Genomic DNA, 17454 nt, shown 5'->3' with positions numbered 1-17454 from the left:
AACCGTCCCCAGATGCCCACTCTCAAGGCACACTCGGGACAGCCAGATAAAGGTAGTCAGTTGGTCTCTGGCCCGAGGGCTGACAGCAGCTTTCCAGGGGCTAGAAAAACCTGAGGAGGGGGAAACACAAATATCTCAGACACCGAAAGGGACTGCGTTGGGATGGCAAGCAGCGGGTGTAGGAAGAAGATGCAGAGTTGGGGATGGGGAGAGAGTGGGCAATGGTAATACTGATAGATAGTATTTAGAGGCATTTTTGTGAAAAGTTCGTGAAAAGCTTTTATAAATATGACTTTATTTGGAACCTCTCAATGCCTTGAGAAGCAGGTGCTTTTATTATTCTTTATTTTAAGTAAGGCGAAACTGAGGCAAGACAGAGATTAAGTGATCTGCATAGGGTCACACAATTAGTAAAGAAGTTTGAAGCTGGACTGGAGCTCAGATTTTCTTTAGTCCAGGTTAAGCACTGTATCCACTGCTGCACTTCGTGGTTTGGATTATGAAGGAGACTCCGTCCTGTAGACTTTTCTTCTCCCTTCTAGGAGAGAAGAGCGAGATAAAGAAATGAGATTATTGTAACATCAGTTTACCGTTCGGGGAAATGGGTACATTATCTCTCGAGACAAGGAGGTCGAATGGGTGGAGCTGCGTCGGCTCCTCCTCCCGCCCGATTCCTTCCTCGGCGATCTCGGCCCCCGTCTCTGTCCCCGCCCTAGTTCTCCTGGCCTAGGAGGGGGCGGGACGGATGGGATGGGGCAGCCCCGGCCCTTTAAGGGGCGGGCACTTGGCTGGGTTCGGGCGTTGTTGGCTGTGCTGGAGCTGAAGCCGGAGTCAGGAGTCCAGAGAAGCCGGAGCAGACGGGGCCGGGCCGGGCCGGGCCAGGGCCTGAGCACGGGACCGGAGTCCCAGGTCTCAGGTCCCAGGTCCTAGGGCGGGCAGGACCATGGGGAAGCTCCAGCTCTTTGAGATCTACCTCAGCAACAGCCGCGTCATCTACAGTCCGGGGGAGCCGCTGTCCGGAACTGTGAACCTGCGGCTGGGAGCTGCGCTGCCTTACCGAGGTGAGTGTGCGGCTGGCGCGGGGGCCGGGGATGAGGGCACGGTGGAGGGCACTTGCCCGGAGCCTCCGGCCAGGGGAGCGTGACAGACAAGTGTTTTCCCAGGCCCCGGGCGCTAGAGACTCACCTCCCTCCCTCCTCCCACCTCCTTCGAAAATCCTAGTAACCCGCGACCGCCTCTCCCTGCGTGTGTGTGCGCACGGGCGTGTGCATGTGTGTGTGTGTGCGTGTGTGTGCGTGTGTGTGTGTGTGTGTGTGTGTGTGTGATGTAGGGGCCTCAGCTAGGAAACTGTTCATTCAGGTCCCTTCTTTTTGGATGCTTGAGAGAGAAAGGACTTCCCCCTCCCCTTGGGATCAGCCTTCCTGAGTCACCTGTGAAGCCTCCCACTAGAGACCAGGATTCCCTTCTCCCTTTGAACCTTCCCTTAGCCGCAGCCCAGGCCAGGGCTTGCGATGTACTTCTCACTGTTCTCATTGGCCCATCTCCTGAGGTGTCTTATCCAAGCCTGGGCATTAGAACCAGCTGCGTTGGGACCCACAGACCTACTGAAGGTCCCGGCCAGGCTTTCCCTCTCTCTGGAATCGCCCTTCCTGAGCCAAGGCCCTCTGGGCTAGGGCTGGGCTTGGATTTCCCTCCCCGGTGAGGGCCCAGACCCTGGTGCTAGGTCATTTCCCTCTCCTCAGAACGTTGGCGCCTCCGAGTTCTGGCCTTGCCTGGCTCGGCTTCCCCCAGTCTACTGGCCAGCTGTATAATCTCCATGGTTACCACAGGCCTGCTGGGAAGGTGGGGCCTTCCCTGGGGAAGCTGCTTGGCCATTGGGTTTTCTGAAGCAGGTTCCAGGTTTCCAGGAGGGAGCCCTGGCTCTGAGTGACTGGACTTTCCCAGAGCAGGAACTGATCAGTTAATAACTTACCTGCTGAGGTATGTGTGTGGGAGAGATAAAATAAAGAACAAACTTTTCTCAGCTCCAAAGGATGTTTGGAACAAAGTTTGCTTACTTGCCTCAGAAGGGGGGAGATTCAGCCCTGGGCATCAGGCCAGACTAAATGTTATGAACCCCACAGTCTTAGGCTGTAACTCGGCTGGGACAGTAGAGGATTTGTGCTGTGGTACAGATGGGGAAGGGACTAAGCATTTATCTAGAACTTGCTTTTTTTTTTTTTTAAACAAATATCTCATTTGGTCATTTGGTCTTCATAACCCTTTAAAGTTGAGGAGACTGAGGCAAATAGAGGTTTAAGGTTAGGCAACTAGTAACTGTCAGAGTTTGAGTTCAAATCTAATGGTTCCCTTGGTTACAAGGCCGTATGAAACTGACCATCAGGCTTGATATTAGGTCTAGCAGAGACTTAAACTAAGAGAAAGGGTTCAGGACTCTGGGGACTTGAATAGGGACACTAGGAGGAGTGGGGGAGGGGAATAGAAGTGCTCATTCTCATGGACCTATCCTGGGATTAGAGTAGAACAGTAAAGGACCTTAGATTTTTACAGAGGAAAAAAAATTATATATATTCTATGAAATTAGGTTTAGATTTGGGAAGGACAATGGATACATGCAGCCTCAGTCTCTTTAAAGATGAGAAATTTGATTGCCAGAAAGGTCCAGTGATTTGCCTGAAACTACACGAGTAGAATTCAAATATCAGAAGTGTGATTCAAGATTTAGAATCTTTTCCCTTCTCCCCTCCTCCCCTCCAGACTTTTTTAATAGACCAAAGAGCCCAAGGATGGAGCCCTGGGTGATAGACAACATTGAAAGGGCAACAAGAAATGAGAAGACAGAATGAGACCAAGAAGTAGTTGGAGAAAGATCTGCATGATCCAGAAGTCTTTAGTATCTTAATAGCTGTCTCCCCTTTTTACAGATAAGATTTTTTAGACTTATAAAAAGCCACTTAGAGATTAAAAAGACTTCCTACCCCCTCTACCTCACTTCTGCCTTAAGATGTCAGAGTTCCCCTGGGGCAGGTTCTTGGAACTCCTTCCATGGGGAAGGAAGAATCAATATAATAGCCATCTGAGTGCAGTAGGGTTTTATCTAGGATTCAGTCCTTTTCCTTCATCTTTTGCAAGCCAAACGAGTCAAGGATAAAAGGAGGAGGTAGTGAGTTCCTTCCTACCGCTTAGAAAGGAGCCCCTCAGTCTAGGGTACCTCTAGTCTTTCTGTGAATCAGACAGGAAAGGGGGTTGGTTTTAAGATGTGGCCTCAAGGTGAAAAGAAGCTTCTGAGGGCAGGGGTTGGAACTGGGATTTCTGGGGGTTCTCAGTTGCTAGGCCTTGCCTCAGCCCCTCCTCCACTCCTATGACCCTGGTTGGAGCTGGGCTCCCTGACTCTGCCTGGAACCTCAGCATACACTGGGACCATGGCTGCTGGGATCGGAAACCTGCCCTGGTAACAGCGAAGAAAGCTCCCTTTGTGGGCCAGGAAACTGAAGTCTGACAAGCTCCTTGGCCTGGTCAGCCCATGTCTGAGTAGAGGCTTGTTCTGAAATACTGAGCTAGATCTCCTAGAAGACCAAGGGACTGTGGGTCTGAGGAGGGATGCAGTGGGTGAGCAGAGAGGCTTCTTCAGCGACTCTGAAACAGCCTGGATCCTCTGCCTCTGATTTGCTCTGGCAGGGGTCAGGGACAGGGTCATAAGTGACAGGCCACTAAGGGTGGATGAAAAGTACTCCACTGGCCCTCAGCCAACTGTTCTTGGGCCCTGGCCCTCCACCCTCAGCTGGAAAGAGAACTGAAGAGGCTTCTAAAATATTCATGGACCATAGAAGTAGAGCCTGAAGCAGGGGCGCCTGGGACTGAGCTGACAGGCTGTTTCTAGGTTTCCTAACTCCTGGAAGGAGGTAGATGAGAGCCAGGTACAGCCTGGGATTCCGTGACTGCCCTTGAACCACATACACTTCCGGGGCTGCAACCTTTGGGCTAATAGGAAGCCCTTGATGGGGAACCCCAGGAGAAGGAGAGGAAAGGATGGTGATTCTTGAGGCCGTGGAGGATGCTTTATGTGAATGCTGAAGGGGGAAGGGGAAATCTGCCGGTACACCTGGTAAACAAAAGACTCAGAGCTGTCTCCTTTAAATAGCACACTTCCTGGTATGCCTGGGCGTGTAGAGTTTAAATTTCTGCTACCTGTCACAGCACCCCTTCCTCTTGAGGCCTTCCTCCTAGGAACTCTGGGGTGGGGCAGAGAAATAGGTAGGAGCTACCTTAGTCTTAACATGGGGACACCTTGGACTTTTTACCTTGTATAAACTCAGCCCAAACTCAGAGGAAAGGGAGGATGGAGTGGAGCTAACTTTTCATCTCAAGTTAATCAGTGTTGACTGGGGAGGACTTGTCTTAGTGTTTTAGTCTCACTGTGCTGACGCCCTCCCAATACCCCCTACTGCCCCTCCCTGGTCCTGTGTTTGCTCAGACAGGTTGGACCACATTCTTCCAGTGAGAGGACTCTGGTTCCCCTCTTTGAGGTTTCCTTGCACAGCCTCCCCTATGGGCTGATTTGCTTGATTTGTGAGGGAGACCCTGGAGCTGAGTTGGGTGATAAGGCCTGAGAGCTTTTCCCTGTTTCTGAAATTCAGCTTTGCTTTGAGTTCTGGCCAGCCCTCCTAGGGGTCAGGTTGAGTAGGTTATAGCCAAAACAAGTTCAAATTCCTGAAGTGTGTCCCTGTGGCTTGTTGGAAACAGTAAGAAAGAGGGTCTCCATTGCTTGGGAAAGAGCCTGGTGATAACGTGGCTCTGATAATTCTGGCTCCAAAATCTATATATTTTTGTTGAGTCACTTCCTTTGTCTAGGAATCAGTTCCTCCATTTGTAAATAAAGGGAGGGATGTGGAGGAACAGAACAAAGGTTCTCTGACTAGGGGTTCATAAATTGTTCTGTCTCAGTTTAGCATCTAGTTTCTTCTGATCCCAAATAAAGACAGATTAGGAGTCCATCTCTATTCTCCTTATCCTTCTCTGTTGTCTGATATAAGCAGTGTATATCTTAAGGCTTAAGCAGAGGCTGTTAATAATAAACTTGGGGAAGGGGCTTGACTTGGGAAGGAAGCGGGTGCTGTAATTAAAACTTCTGGCCATAACTACTCTAGGGCCTTGGCTAGGAAACGGGACAATTGTACTTTAAAATTTTCTCAGGATGGAAGGCTGAAAATGGGGAGATATTTGGGGAAATAGATAATTTGGAGCTACACAAGGAAGAAGGAAGTGGTTATAGGTTTTCATAATTCTACCCTGCCCCCAACCTGTACTCAAGAGTACTAGCAAGGCTACAAGAATGACAGAGCTAAGTACCATCGCATATGTCTCCAAACACGGGCTCTAACTCCTCCCAGATCAATCATATTCAGTAACAGGTGCCTTTGTGAGAAAATATTTTCTGAGCCCTTAACTTCTTTTTTTTTTTTTTTTTTAATAATTTTTTTATTGATAGAACGCATGCCAGGGTAATTTTTTACAGCATTAATCCCTTGCATTCATTTCTGTTCCGATTTTTCCCCTCCCTCCCTCCACCCCTTCCCCCCAGATGGCAAGAATCCTTTACATGTTGAATGGGTTGCAGTATATCCTAGATACAATATATGTGTGCAGAACCAAACAGTTTTCTTGTTGCACAGGGAGAATTGAATTCAGAAGGTATAAATAACCCGGGAGGAAAAACAAAAATGCGAGCAGTTTATATTCATTTCCAGTGTTCTTTCTCTGGGTGTAGCTGCTTCTGTCCATCTTTGATCAATTAAGGCTCTCTTTATCAAAGAGGTCCACTTCCATCAGAATACATCCTCAAACAGTATCGTTGTTGAGGTATATAGTGATCTCCTGGTTCTGCTCATTTCACTCAGCATCAGTTCATGTAAGTCTCGCCAGTCCTCTCTGTATTTATCTGTAAGGTCATTCCTTACAGAACAATAATATTCCATAACATTCATATACCACAATTTACTCAGCCATTCTCCAATTGATGGACATCCTTTCATTTTCCAGCTTCTAGCCACTACAAACAGGGCTGCCACAAACATTTTGGCACATACAGGTCCCTTTCCTTTCTTTAGTATCTCTTTGGGGTATAAGCCCAGTAGAAACACTGCTGGATCAAAGGGTATGCACAGCTTGATAACTTTTTGAGCATAGTTCCAAATTTGAGCCCTTAACTTCTTCAAGTCTTTACTTTTTAAAGGCAGGGATTCTTTTTAAAATTTTATTCGTTTTTGACATTTCCTTTTATAAGATTTTAATTTAATTTCTTCCTTCCCAAGATAGTAAGCAATCTAATATGGGTTATATATGTGTAGTAACTATTATAAGAGTTTGCTTTTTCTTAACTTCCTTCTCTTCCCCCTCCGCCAAGACAAGGAAATCTGATATAGGTTATATATGTACAAACTTATTAATAAACATTTCTGTACTAGTCATCTTGTGAAAGAAGAATCAGAACAAAAGGGGAAAAAAAACAAGGAAAAATAACATTAAAAAAGACAAAGGAGAAAAGAGTATGCTTCAATCTGCCTTCAGACTCTATCAGTTCTTTGAATGTGGATAGTCTTTTCCATCATAAGTCCCTTAGAAATTGTATCTGAGAAGAGCAAAATCTATCATAGTTGGTCATCACATAATCTTGCTCACTCAGGATCAGATCATGTAAGTCATTCCAGGCTTTTCCGAAATCAACCTGCTCATCATTTCTTATAGAACAATAATATTCCATTACATTCATATACCATAACTTACTTAGTCATTCCCCAATTTCCAGTTCTCTGTCACAATAAAGAGTTCTATAAAAATTTTTGTATATAAGGGTCTTTTTCCTTTTCCTTTTTTTTTTTTTAAATGAAGTTTTTGTGGTACAGACCTAGTAGAGTGGAGGTATTACTCTTTTTATAGTCCTTTGGTCATAGCTCCAAATGGCTCTCCAAAACGTTTGGATTAGTTCCCAACTCCACCAACAATGCATTAGTGTTCCAATGTTAAGGCAGGGATCCTTAATCTGGGTTGGATAGATATGGTTACATATGGGGGGGGGGGGTCATGAATTTTGATAAAGAAAAAAGTTACATTTATTTTCACTGGACCTAACTATAGCTTTTTCTTTATGAATATAGGTAACTCTTCTGAGAAGGAATCCCCATAGGCTACACTAGATTGGTAAAGGGGACCGTGAATCTGTTTTAAGGGCTATCCCTATTTCACAAATGAACTTTAAGCATCATCAGGGGGTAGTCTAAAGGTGGGGATTCTGGCTTAATGCTCTATCTATGGAAGCCTGACTTTCAAGGCTTAAAGGCAAGTAGAGTCTAAGCTGTCTTCTTCTTTCTGGTTTCATGCTGGTTCCTGGCTCTCTCCAGCTAGGGCTGCAGGTAACCAAGGTCTTGCCCTTGAGGGGACTTCTTTGGAGAGCAACATGTCCAAGAAAGTGGTGAAATAGTAAACTGAGAATGAGGGGCAACCTTGGCACAAGATTTTTGGTGGCTTATCCTGTCCCAAGATTCTAGGCAGTTTTTGTGCTTTTCAGGAAAAGGCAAGAGGTATTACGGGGGTTTTGGAGAGGATTATAGTTCCCTTATCATTTCTCAAATATATATGGTATTTTAGCCATCAGGGTGACCTGCATAGGATCCTGTGGAGTATCCAGCAAGGCCAATGATACTTCATGGACAGTGGAAGAAGCATACTTCAACAGTACATTGTCCCTGGCTGACAAAGGTAAGCAGGAGCCCACCCACAGAATTAATCCAGGAATTCTTGGATGGTAAAGAGTGATGGTATGGGGACCAAAGGCCAACAATTTGGATCTCAGATGTAGAGAGTTGGCCCTTAGGAATTAATTTGTGAAGAAGAGTCAAGTACCTGACAGGAAAGGGTAGGAGGCCCTGTGGGAAATTGTTCTGAGAAGTCTGAGAAGGAAAAAGAAACTAAAACTGAAGGTGTTAGAGATTGGTGTTACTGGGCGTGGATGAGCTCTAGGTGGGTGGCTTTTCTACCTTAAATGTCCCTAGTTGAATGACCCATAGCTTGGAGAACCATGTCTTCTCTTGGGCCTGTTCTGTAGGTCCTACCAAAGGTAGGCATGAACAATGTTCCCTAGAGGATTTAGTCACAGTTCCTTGTCTTCCCAGAAGGACTTGTGATCCATCCTGTGCTTACTTGAGATTAGGTCCAATTGTCCTTTCTCTAGTACTTCTGGCTCTCAGATCTCCACTCTTCTCTCTCTCTCTAAATTTCTGGTCCATCCTCTTCCAACAGTTTCCTTGAGCCATGGAAAGAGATGTTCTCATTCAGACTTTAGCTTGGCTGGACCTTGATCTTCAGGCTATACCAGATCTGAGTCTGCCTCTGAGTAATGTCCTGATTTTTTTGGCAGTGAAAATTCCAATTGGATGAATAAACAATCTCTTCCCCTCTCTTGGTCTCTGAGTAGCCCCTATGAAATGGTGATCATTCTAGTACTTCCTTGCAGGAATGTTGTAAAGAGGAAGAATCAAAAAGTGTCACATGGGAGTAATTGAGGTCCAGTGAGTAGAAGCTGTTAATCCATTGGATGAGAGGAACCCAAAAGAATTTGACAAGCTAGAATGTTGAGCCAAATATACTAAGATAATCATTTATAATGTAATAAATGATTGGGGCAGCCAGGTGGTACAGTGGGATAGAGCACTGGCCCTGGAATCAGGAAGATCTGAATTCATAGTGAATGAATGACCTTAGATACTAGTTGTATGATGTTGGGCTAGTCATTGAACCTTGAATGCCTCCCTCCCCAAATTCCTGTGTTTAGGTTAAAATCAACTGCCAAGTATTATAAGATTGGGAAGGAGTAGTTAGACCATAGTTTATATGGGAAAACATCGAGCTTGCAATTTCAATATACAGGACTTAAGGATGATAATTTCTGGAGGACATGATTGTCTTCGGGTATTTTGAAGGGCTATCACATAGAAGAGATTATTAACTTGTTTTGCTAGACCCCAGACATCAGATCTCGGAACAATTTGTAAAGCCAGAAGTCCACTCAATAAAAGAAAAAAACAATGTTGAACTATTTTATAAATGAGTTCCCCATTACTGGTCTTCAAGTAGAGCCTAGATAACCACTTCTCAGGAATATTAGAGGGAATTCTTGCTCCGGTATCGGTTGGATTTGATGTGTTTTGAATTTATGATTCTGGATGTTGGCCACAGCAATTATATCCCATGTCTCCTGGCTTCCAGCTGGAGGACTAGATCCATTCTAGACTAGACTAGAACTAGACATTCTAGACTAGGACTAGATCCATTCTAGACTAGATTCCAACCCTAGGAATGAGGTTTCCTAGGATATCATGCATTGCTCTTTGGGGCTCTTCTTGGGAGAGCCCTTTCCTTACTTATCAAAGGCAGGGCTTCGTCTCTGTGCAATTGTTCCCCTGTGGGTGTAAACGAACATGGTATAGCTATTAGACAGCCAGCCTTGAAGTCCACCAGGCCTTGAATTCATGTCCTGCCCTGAGTCAGATTGGCTGTGTGGCCAAGGGCAGATTGCTCACCTTCTCACCTTTCCAGGACCTGGGGTCCCAAGACTGTTAGAGCTGACTTGTGGGTCAGAGGGGAGGCGTTTCTGTACCATTACCTCCCCAGAGATCCACACTAACTCCTAAAGGTGGGGATCTTGGGCCACACTGCAGTGAAGCTGTGGGCCCTCACCTCAGGCCACAGGAGCTTCTTCTGGTGGCCAGTGTCTTTGATATTCAGCCCTAACTGATCCCAGAGAGGGGAAATGGGTTCCGCCCTGGCAATCTGCCCCAGCATCTGGGCCCATGACAGAGCCTTCCTTCTCACCAACTGCCTTGCTTCTGCAGGAACCTTATCTCCTGGAGAACATGCCTTCCCCTTCCAGTTCCTGTTGCCAAGTAAGTTGCACCTGACCTCATCCCTGTTCCTCCTCTGGGGGTGTCCTTGTTCATCTGACCAGAGAACCCCCTGGACATGTCCAGAATGTGTGCTTTACACAGATACATGGGAGAAAATCTTGGTGGGGGACCCCCCCCCCCAAAGGAGCCATTTGGAGGGGAGGGTTTGGGTAGGAGAGGAGTATTTTATTCTCTGCCTTTCTTTACCCTATGGCCCCTTGCCTACTCACTCCTTCTGGGTTTGGGGGTTGCATTTCTAGCTTGTATTCTTGCTCTGCTTGTTCCATGCCACAAGATGCCATGGTCTTCCCTGTGCTCATAGTCCCTTGTGCTCCCCTCTCTGCCCCAGCCACAGCACCCACATCCTTTGAGGGTCCCTTTGGGAAGATTGTGCACCAGCTGCGGGCTGTGATTGACACCCCACGCTTCTCCAAGGATCACAAATGCAGCCGTATCTTCTATATCCTCAGTCCGTTAAACCTCAACACTCTCCCAGACATCGAGGTGTGGCCATGGAAAGTGGGAGGCAGCAGGTTTGGGGCTCTGGAGTGGGGTGGTCAGGGAGAGGTGGGCTAGTCCTGGGGTTGGGCCTGAGGGTCAGACAGACCATTCCCAGAGACTGCTGTCCTTGGAATAACCTCAGCTTTACCTGTGTGCAACAGCAACCCAACGAGGCCACGACCACCAAGAAGTTCTCTTACAAGTTGGTGAAGAGTGGAAATGTCATTCTCACTGCAAGCACCGACCTCAGGGGCTATGTGGTGGGTCAGGTGGTCCAGCTCCGGGCAGATATTGAGAACCAGTCTGGCAAGGACACAGGGCCAGTGGTGGCCAGCCTTCTGCAGGTCAGCAGCCCTCCACCATGCCCAATCCCACAGACCTTCTTTCTCCCCTACTGACTCCTCCATCCCAGGAGGGTGGGTCTTCCCTTGTCCATGGCCTAATCCCTCAGTAGCACGTACCCTTTCCCCAGAATTCTTGGACAAGACTAGTCAGGTGTGTGGGGGCATTCCCTGTGACAGCTCCACTTCCAGGGAGTTCAATGATGGGGAAACAAACAAGAGGAAGACTAAGGTTAAGGACTTGATCTTTTCCTGGTTATGGAGTTCTTGGGACCCTTCATGAAGTCTGTTCTCCCTGCCTCCCAGAAAGTATCCTACAAAGCCAAGCGCTGGATCTACGATCTCCGGACAATCGCGGAAGTTGAAGGCTCGGGGGTGAAGGCCTGGAAGCGGGCCGAGTGGCGGGAACAGATCTTGGTGCCCGCCCTGCCGCAGTCAGTGTTGCCTGGCTGTAGCCTCATCCACATAGACTACTTCATCCAGGTGTGGGGCCCCGATGCCCAGGAAACCTTGTTTTGAAGCCCTTGGGAACTCCTTGATTTTTCTAGGGTCCCTGGCTCTTTTGGGGTCCTATTTCCCCAAAGTTTTCTCTTTCCACTCCCTCCCCCACCGTAGCCTTGTCCTTTCACCTTTTCAGGGTCATCTTGTCTTTCTGGAAGCTGCACCTTTCTAGTCCCCAGTTCTTGTTCCTGCCTTAACTGAGAGGGGGCTTCCTAGAAGGCATCCTTATCTTGGGGGAGAAGTGTATGTGGAATCTGGTGGGATAGCTTAATTTCTGGGTCCCTCCTGATTTGTGAGGGCTGGGCTGGGGGAATAACTGTGGCTTAGTGGGAAGGTAAACTTTCAGCACTGGCTTACTTCCTTTGTGCTACAGGGCCCGAGGCCAGGGAATGGGTGGGTGGCTCTGTCTGACCATCCCAAAGAAGGCTTGGGAGGACTGTTCCTTACTCCATTTTCTGTGCCCCCCAGGTCTCACTGAAGGCACCTGAAGCAACAGTGAACCTACCTCTTTTCATTGGCAACATTGCAGTGAATAGCCCTCCTCTGAGTCCTGGCCTGTGCCTGTCCGGGCTCCCACCTCCCCTGGTGCCCACTGCGCCACCCGAGGACTTGGACGCGGCGGCCAGTGGGCCTTGTCCTGTGGCCCATGTCTCCCTCCCTACCAAGAGCCACTCCCAGCAGCAGCAACAGTCTGCAAGGCCCTTCAGCTACACGGCCGGCCTGAGCTCCCCGGAGGCTGAGCCAGGCCCCGAGGAGGGCTCCCCCGGCCGCCGGCGGCCGCCCCTCTGCTTGTCCACTGGTGCCACCGTTCCCTACTTTGCTGAAGGCCCTGTGGTACCTGTGCCTACTGCCAGCAACCTGATCTTGCCACCGGAGTACAGCACATGGGGCTATCCCTACGGTGAGTGGGACCTTGCCGGGGACCTGGGGCTGGCTGCTGAGGAGGAAGAGCTTGGGCCTGATTGCTTCTCATTTCTTTCTGAGCAGAGGCCCCCCCCTCCTATGAACAGAGCTGCAGCAGTGCCAACCCAGGTTTGAGCAACGGGAACTGACTTGTGGATGCTTCAGCCCTTCTAGACGGCCTCCCAAGGCCCTTGTCTCCGGCCAAGTCTCCTGTGCTGGGAAGAGGAGGAAGGTTTGGCCTGGAGGAATGAACCCCACCCCCTCGGGGCCATCTGACCTCTGACTTTGTATCTTCTTGGAGAGTCCCCCATGCCTTAAACCCTGGCCTCTCTGCCTGGCCCCTGGGGCTATTATTCTGTGGTCTTGGGGCTCCAGTCATACTGTGTACCCCCATTTCCCAGGTAGGCTCTAGGGCCCGAGAAGGGCTGCCATCCAACCTGGCTCAAGTGCAGGGAGGGCTGATTTGTTTAAGGGCAGGGTCGTCTTATTCCCAGGACTCAATCATCCTGGGGAAACTTTCACTGGCTCTCCCTCTCGTGCCTTTTCTTCTGGGCTCTTGCTGGGTAAGTTAATCTCACTGTTGTAGCCCTGGCTTCCTCGGAAAGCGGGAAGAGCTCTGCTGAAATTCTAATATGGCCAGGGTCTGTCCATTGTGCAACCAGAGCTGGGGCAGGAGACACCAGCAGGTAGTTGTACCTTCCTGTCCCCAGGTGGGACTAGGGAGAGAACTGGGCTGCCTATCCACCATTCTCCCTGACTTCTGACTGGATTGTAGCCTGTAATTTCCCTCCCCTTGACTAATACACACACACGCTGGTGCTCAACGCTTTCTCCCTTTTAGACTGAGGTTTCCCTTAGGAGCTTCTCCTGGGGCATGCTTAGGATATGGTGGTCCGTTTCCTTGTGTCTGGGAGAGCCAGCAGCACGCTGATGATCTGTAACCCAGAAACCCTGGCCTTTGTCTTTGGGCATGGGCTCAGTGATTTTTGGCTCCAGTCTGGCCAATGCCTCTTTAAAGCCCGTGTTATGCAAGAGGTTGCTTGGCAATTTGGCTCCTGGGGGCCAAACTGGTCTCAAGCTTGAGGAAGGCTTTAGGAGCTATTGGGAGTCCTGTTACTTCCCAGGCTCTGTTTTATTCAGCCCCCTCCTCCCCTTCCTGTTTCTTCAGGTATTTATTGATAAACATATACCCACACACACACATACACTGACACACACATTTCCTTCCAGCCTTGGAGGCATGAAAATCTACATGTAAATAAAGTCTTTGTTTTGTAATATTATGTATTCATTATAACTTGTGCAGATGAAGGTTTGTTTACATGATCATCCTTCCTCTCTGTGTTCTCCACAGCTTCCTTATTTCTTAGCAATCTTCATTGCCCTCTCTCAAATCTTGGGGATTGGGATGGATAATTGTCCCACAGTTTTGGAACTTGGCATTTGAAAATATACAAGAGAATCAGAAGACAAAAAACAGCATTAATCACCTATCATATTCTAGACTAGGGTTGTGGGATGGCACAGTGCACTGAGTGGTGGGCATGAAATCGGGAAGATTTGCCTTCGTGAATTCAAATCTGGCTTTAGATACTTCCTAGCTGTGTGGTCCTGGACAAGTCCTATTTGCCTCAGTTCTTCATCTGTAAAATGAGCTGGAGAAGGAAATGACAAACCCTCCAGTCTTTGTTAAGAAAACCCTAATGGGGTCATAAAGAATTGGACTCAACTGAAATGACTGAACAAAAATATGACAAACTCCTCTTTTGAAATCCATGGACAAAAACGTCTTCCCTATGGGACCTCACAATCTAAAAGGGAGACAACATGCAAGCAATTATGTACAAATATCTACAGAATTTGTTGGACACAATCTCAGGGAAGGTGCTAATATTAAGTACAGTGAGGCTTATTGCAGAGGTGAAGGGACAGTCCAGGCATGGGAGAAAGCCAAGTAGAAATGCAGTCCACATGGAGTGGGATGAAGTCAGAGCCACTAGATCACGGCATTGAAGTATAAGGTGTAATGAGATTGGAAATGGAGGAACAAGAAGAGCTAGAAAGGATTTTATATGGGATCCTGGAGATGACAGCCACTTGAATTTGGGGGAGTGATGTGGTCCTTTATTTAGGAAGATGAATTTGCTGAATGCAGGGCTAGGCAAAGAGACCTACCATTGAAATAGTATTCAGAGACAATCATTTTTTTTCTCTGGGTATGGATACAGGCTGTAGAGTTAAGTGAGAGGAAAAGAAGTGGAGGCATGGATTGTAGATGGTCCCTCATGGAATGTAACAATAAAAAAAGAAATATATGCTGCAAAAGCTTGCATTGATGAAAGGAAAAAGGTTTTTTTTTTTTGAGAATGGGGAGACACTTTGTAGGCAGTATAGAAGTCAGGAGACAGGGAGAAATTGAAGATAATAGAGTGGAAGATAACAGGGAACAGTCTTGGGGGAGATGGGATGAAATCACATCTGAATATGGAACAGTTTGCTTTCGCAGAGAAAGGCCATATCTTCAAGTAAGACAAAGGTAAAGGAGGAAATAGTTTCAGAAAGCATCTGCAACTGAGGAGGGAGAAGAGAGCTCTCTGGGAAAGGCTTCAATTTTTTTTTTTTTTTTTTTTTTGCAGTGATAGGAAACAAGATTCTCAGCTGAGAGGGTGAGGGCTGGAGAAGCCATGGGAGATTTAAAGAGAAAAGGTTTTGAATAGTTGCTGTGGTATGTAGGATAGTGAATTGATTAGGTGTAAAAGGGTTTTCTTGCTGCAATGATGGCACAGTTGAGATTATGTAATATAAATTTGTAATGGATCAGTCAGAACGGTTTCATGATTCCCCCCCATCTTTAACAGCTGGTGAATAGAAGCAAAGACAGCAGACAAGAGAAATCCAAGGTTCAGACTTGGCAGGGCAGGATCTTCAATAGGCTAAAGGGCCAAGGAAATCAAGAAAGGACAATGTAGACTTGAAGAAGCTCACCCAGGGATCAAGATGGGAAGAGGATAATAGCCAGTGCTGGTTTACACAATGGTCTGGGAAAGAGAATTGAGGGCTGAATGGATTTAAAGATTAACAGTAAGGAAAACAAGTTTAGGACTGTAAGGCAGAAAGGGAAGTTAAAAGATTATGAAAAGGTTATTGCCTCTGAGGTCAGGATTTCAATTTAACAAGCAACTTTTAAATGCCTACTCTGTGCCAGTCTTGGGAAATAAAATTGACAACAGTCCTTGTCTTCAAGAAGCTTACATTCTACTGGGATAGAGAACATGTACAAAGATAGATACAAAACCAAGATCAAAGATACAAAAACATACAGATTGAATACAATATAACGTGAGGAAGGAAACACTAATAAAAGGAAGATTAGGGAAGGCCTCCTATAGAACAGGGGACCTTAACTATTTTTGGAAGTTACATAGGGATTCTGTGAGGTAGGAGAAGGAAGGACTTGAATTCCAGAAACAGGGAAGACAATCTGTGACCAAGTGTGGATAGAGGTTGGAGATTGAGAATAGCAAGTGAATCACTTGACTGGAATGTAGAGTGTATGTGTGGGGTGGGTGGGGGAACATCCAGAAAGATTGATTGGAATTAGATTATGAAGGACTCTAAATTCTAAACAGAATTTTATTTTAGCAAGAAGAGGGAAGCTGGAGAGTGACATGGTCAAACCTGTTCTTTGGGAATATCAATTTTGTAGCTATGTGGAAGATCAGAGATTGGAGATTCAGAAAGTGATCCAAGGAAGAATGATTATGACAATGACAATCTTACAATAGTCTTAAAAGAGAGATCATGAAGATCAGAAATAGAGTACTGATTATGGGAGGGAATAAGTAGATGTGGAAGTAGAATAAACAGGGCTAGGCAGTTGGATATTAAAAAAGTGAAGGAAAGTAAGAATCAATTGACAAGCATTTATTAACAGCCTAATAGGTGGCAAGCACCATGCTTGTACAAGGCAAAAGAAAAGGCTTAAAGTGCTTACATTCTTAAGGGAGGCTGTTAACCTGAAGGGAGACCTAGTCAGAATATGAAGAAGTTAGGAGGAAGAATTTAGGGGAAGAGATAATGGATTCTATTTTCAACCTCTCACCTATGAGACTTTCAGATAGAGATGGTGATGTGTGGTCACAGCTCAGGAGAGAGAAAAGGGCTAGAGATGGGTTTTATTTGCATAGAGACAAGGCTGAATCCATTGGAAAAGATGAGATCTTGGTATATAAAGAGAAGAGAGGCCTAGGACTGAACCTTGGACTACAACAGAGGCTTGAAGGAAGGAGAATGCAGAGAGAAAGGTGTCATAAAAATCCAGAAAGATAGTATTTAGGGAGAAGATTGTGAGTTTTTCAATGTAAATTGCTAGAGAAATTTTTAAAAATGTCCTTTTCTCAGGATTTGGCTAGGAGGAAAAATATCAGCCAGCAATTTGACAATAAAGTGAGTTTGTGACGCATCAAGAAAGAAGTTAGCTAAGAGTGTGAAATTAAGAATTAGGGAGGGGAGATGATTGACAGGACAAGTTCTCGGAAAGGATGGCATTGGTCAAAGGCACAGAAAAATATTAGCCTTGATAAGGATGACTTCTTCTGGTAAGGAGGAAAGAAAAAGTGGGGTGAAGATCTTGGGAGGATTTGAGTTTACAAGTGAGAAGAGGGCATTTCTGCCATAATTTGCTGAGCTGGAGGTGGGAGGGGGAAGAGGAGAAAAGAAGAAAAGATTTGGGATAGGATGCTGCGAATGATATTTAGGGAATAGTCTGGGAATATTGCTGGGTAGCAGGTAGAGACCGAGGTATCCCTTTTCTCCTTGGGGTTCTGGCTCAGTTACAGGGGCAGAAACCAAGCCAGCCCACAACGCCTTTTGAACGCAATCGAGAACATGGAGGACACAGATGATAGGTGGAGAAGCAAACAGATTGCTGGGAATCCGGCATAGGGATGAAGAATGCAGGGAGGGGGCTGGACAATTTTCTGTTTTTCCCGAGGCTCCCGCAAGATTCCCCCTACTACTTTTTGGGGGTCGGGGGACCTCTCAGACTGCTGCCCCAGGAAGAGCCCAGTTCCGGCTCTTCCCCTACTAGGCTTTGAGCAAGGGACTCTTATTTTGATGTAGGCTCCAGGGCCTATCTGAGCCTTGGCCAGATGGGGGCAGCAGCCACCTTTGGCTCGAAGGCTGAACTAGAGCTAGGGTGGGAGCCTCCTCCCCTCTTTGTCCTCCTGTTCTCTTGTGCTCCTTCCTTGGCCCCTGGGTTGTGGCTTTAG

The 17454-nt window shown here is 46.9% G+C and overlaps 1 protein-coding gene and 1 long non-coding RNA gene across 2 annotated transcripts; one reads left to right on the top strand and one right to left on the bottom strand.

The window, feature by feature from the left end:
* Positions 1 to 328: 328 nt before the first annotated feature.
* On the bottom strand, positions 329 to 7638 carry LOC127549070 (uncharacterized). Its single transcript, XR_007950514.1, has 2 exons — positions 1431 to 7638; positions 329 to 538 (listed from the first exon to the last, which is right to left on the bottom strand). It is a non-coding gene; the product is annotated as an uncharacterized LOC127549070 (long non-coding RNA).
* On the top strand, positions 791 to 13462 carry ARRDC1 (arrestin domain containing 1). The gene is made up of 8 exons (XM_051976856.1): positions 791 to 1061; positions 7645 to 7755; positions 9888 to 9938; positions 10288 to 10442; positions 10601 to 10783; positions 11087 to 11263; positions 11750 to 12182; positions 12269 to 13462. Exons 1-8 carry the CDS (start codon positions 944 to 946, stop codon positions 12331 to 12333), a joined length of 1293 nt encoding a protein of 430 aa, XP_051832816.1. The 5' UTR covers positions 791 to 943; the 3' UTR covers positions 12334 to 13462.
* The last annotated feature ends 3992 nt before the right edge of the window (positions 13463 to 17454 follow it).

This window comes from Antechinus flavipes, chromosome 2 (assembly GCF_016432865.1).
Source record: "Antechinus flavipes isolate AdamAnt ecotype Samford, QLD, Australia chromosome 2, AdamAnt_v2, whole genome shotgun sequence".
NCBI classification, from domain to species: Eukaryota; Metazoa; Chordata; class Mammalia; order Dasyuromorphia; family Dasyuridae; genus Antechinus; species Antechinus flavipes.
The sequence above is the reverse complement of the archived record's forward strand: the minus strand, read 5'-3'. Positions and strand labels throughout refer to the sequence as shown.

Excerpts from the sequence above, each read along its gene's own strand:
- ARRDC1 (XM_051976856.1), top strand. The coding sequence starts at position 944 with ATGGGGAAGCTCCAGCTCTTTGAGATCTACCTCAGCAACAGCCGCGTC. Across the intron at positions 1,062-7,644 it reads AGCTGCGCTGCCTTACCGAG|CCATCAGGGTGACCTGCATA; the intron begins GTGAGTGTGCGG and ends ATGGTATTTTAG. Across the intron at positions 12,183-12,268 it reads CACATGGGGCTATCCCTACG|AGGCCCCCCCCTCCTATGAA; the intron begins GTGAGTGGGACC and ends CTTTCTGAGCAG.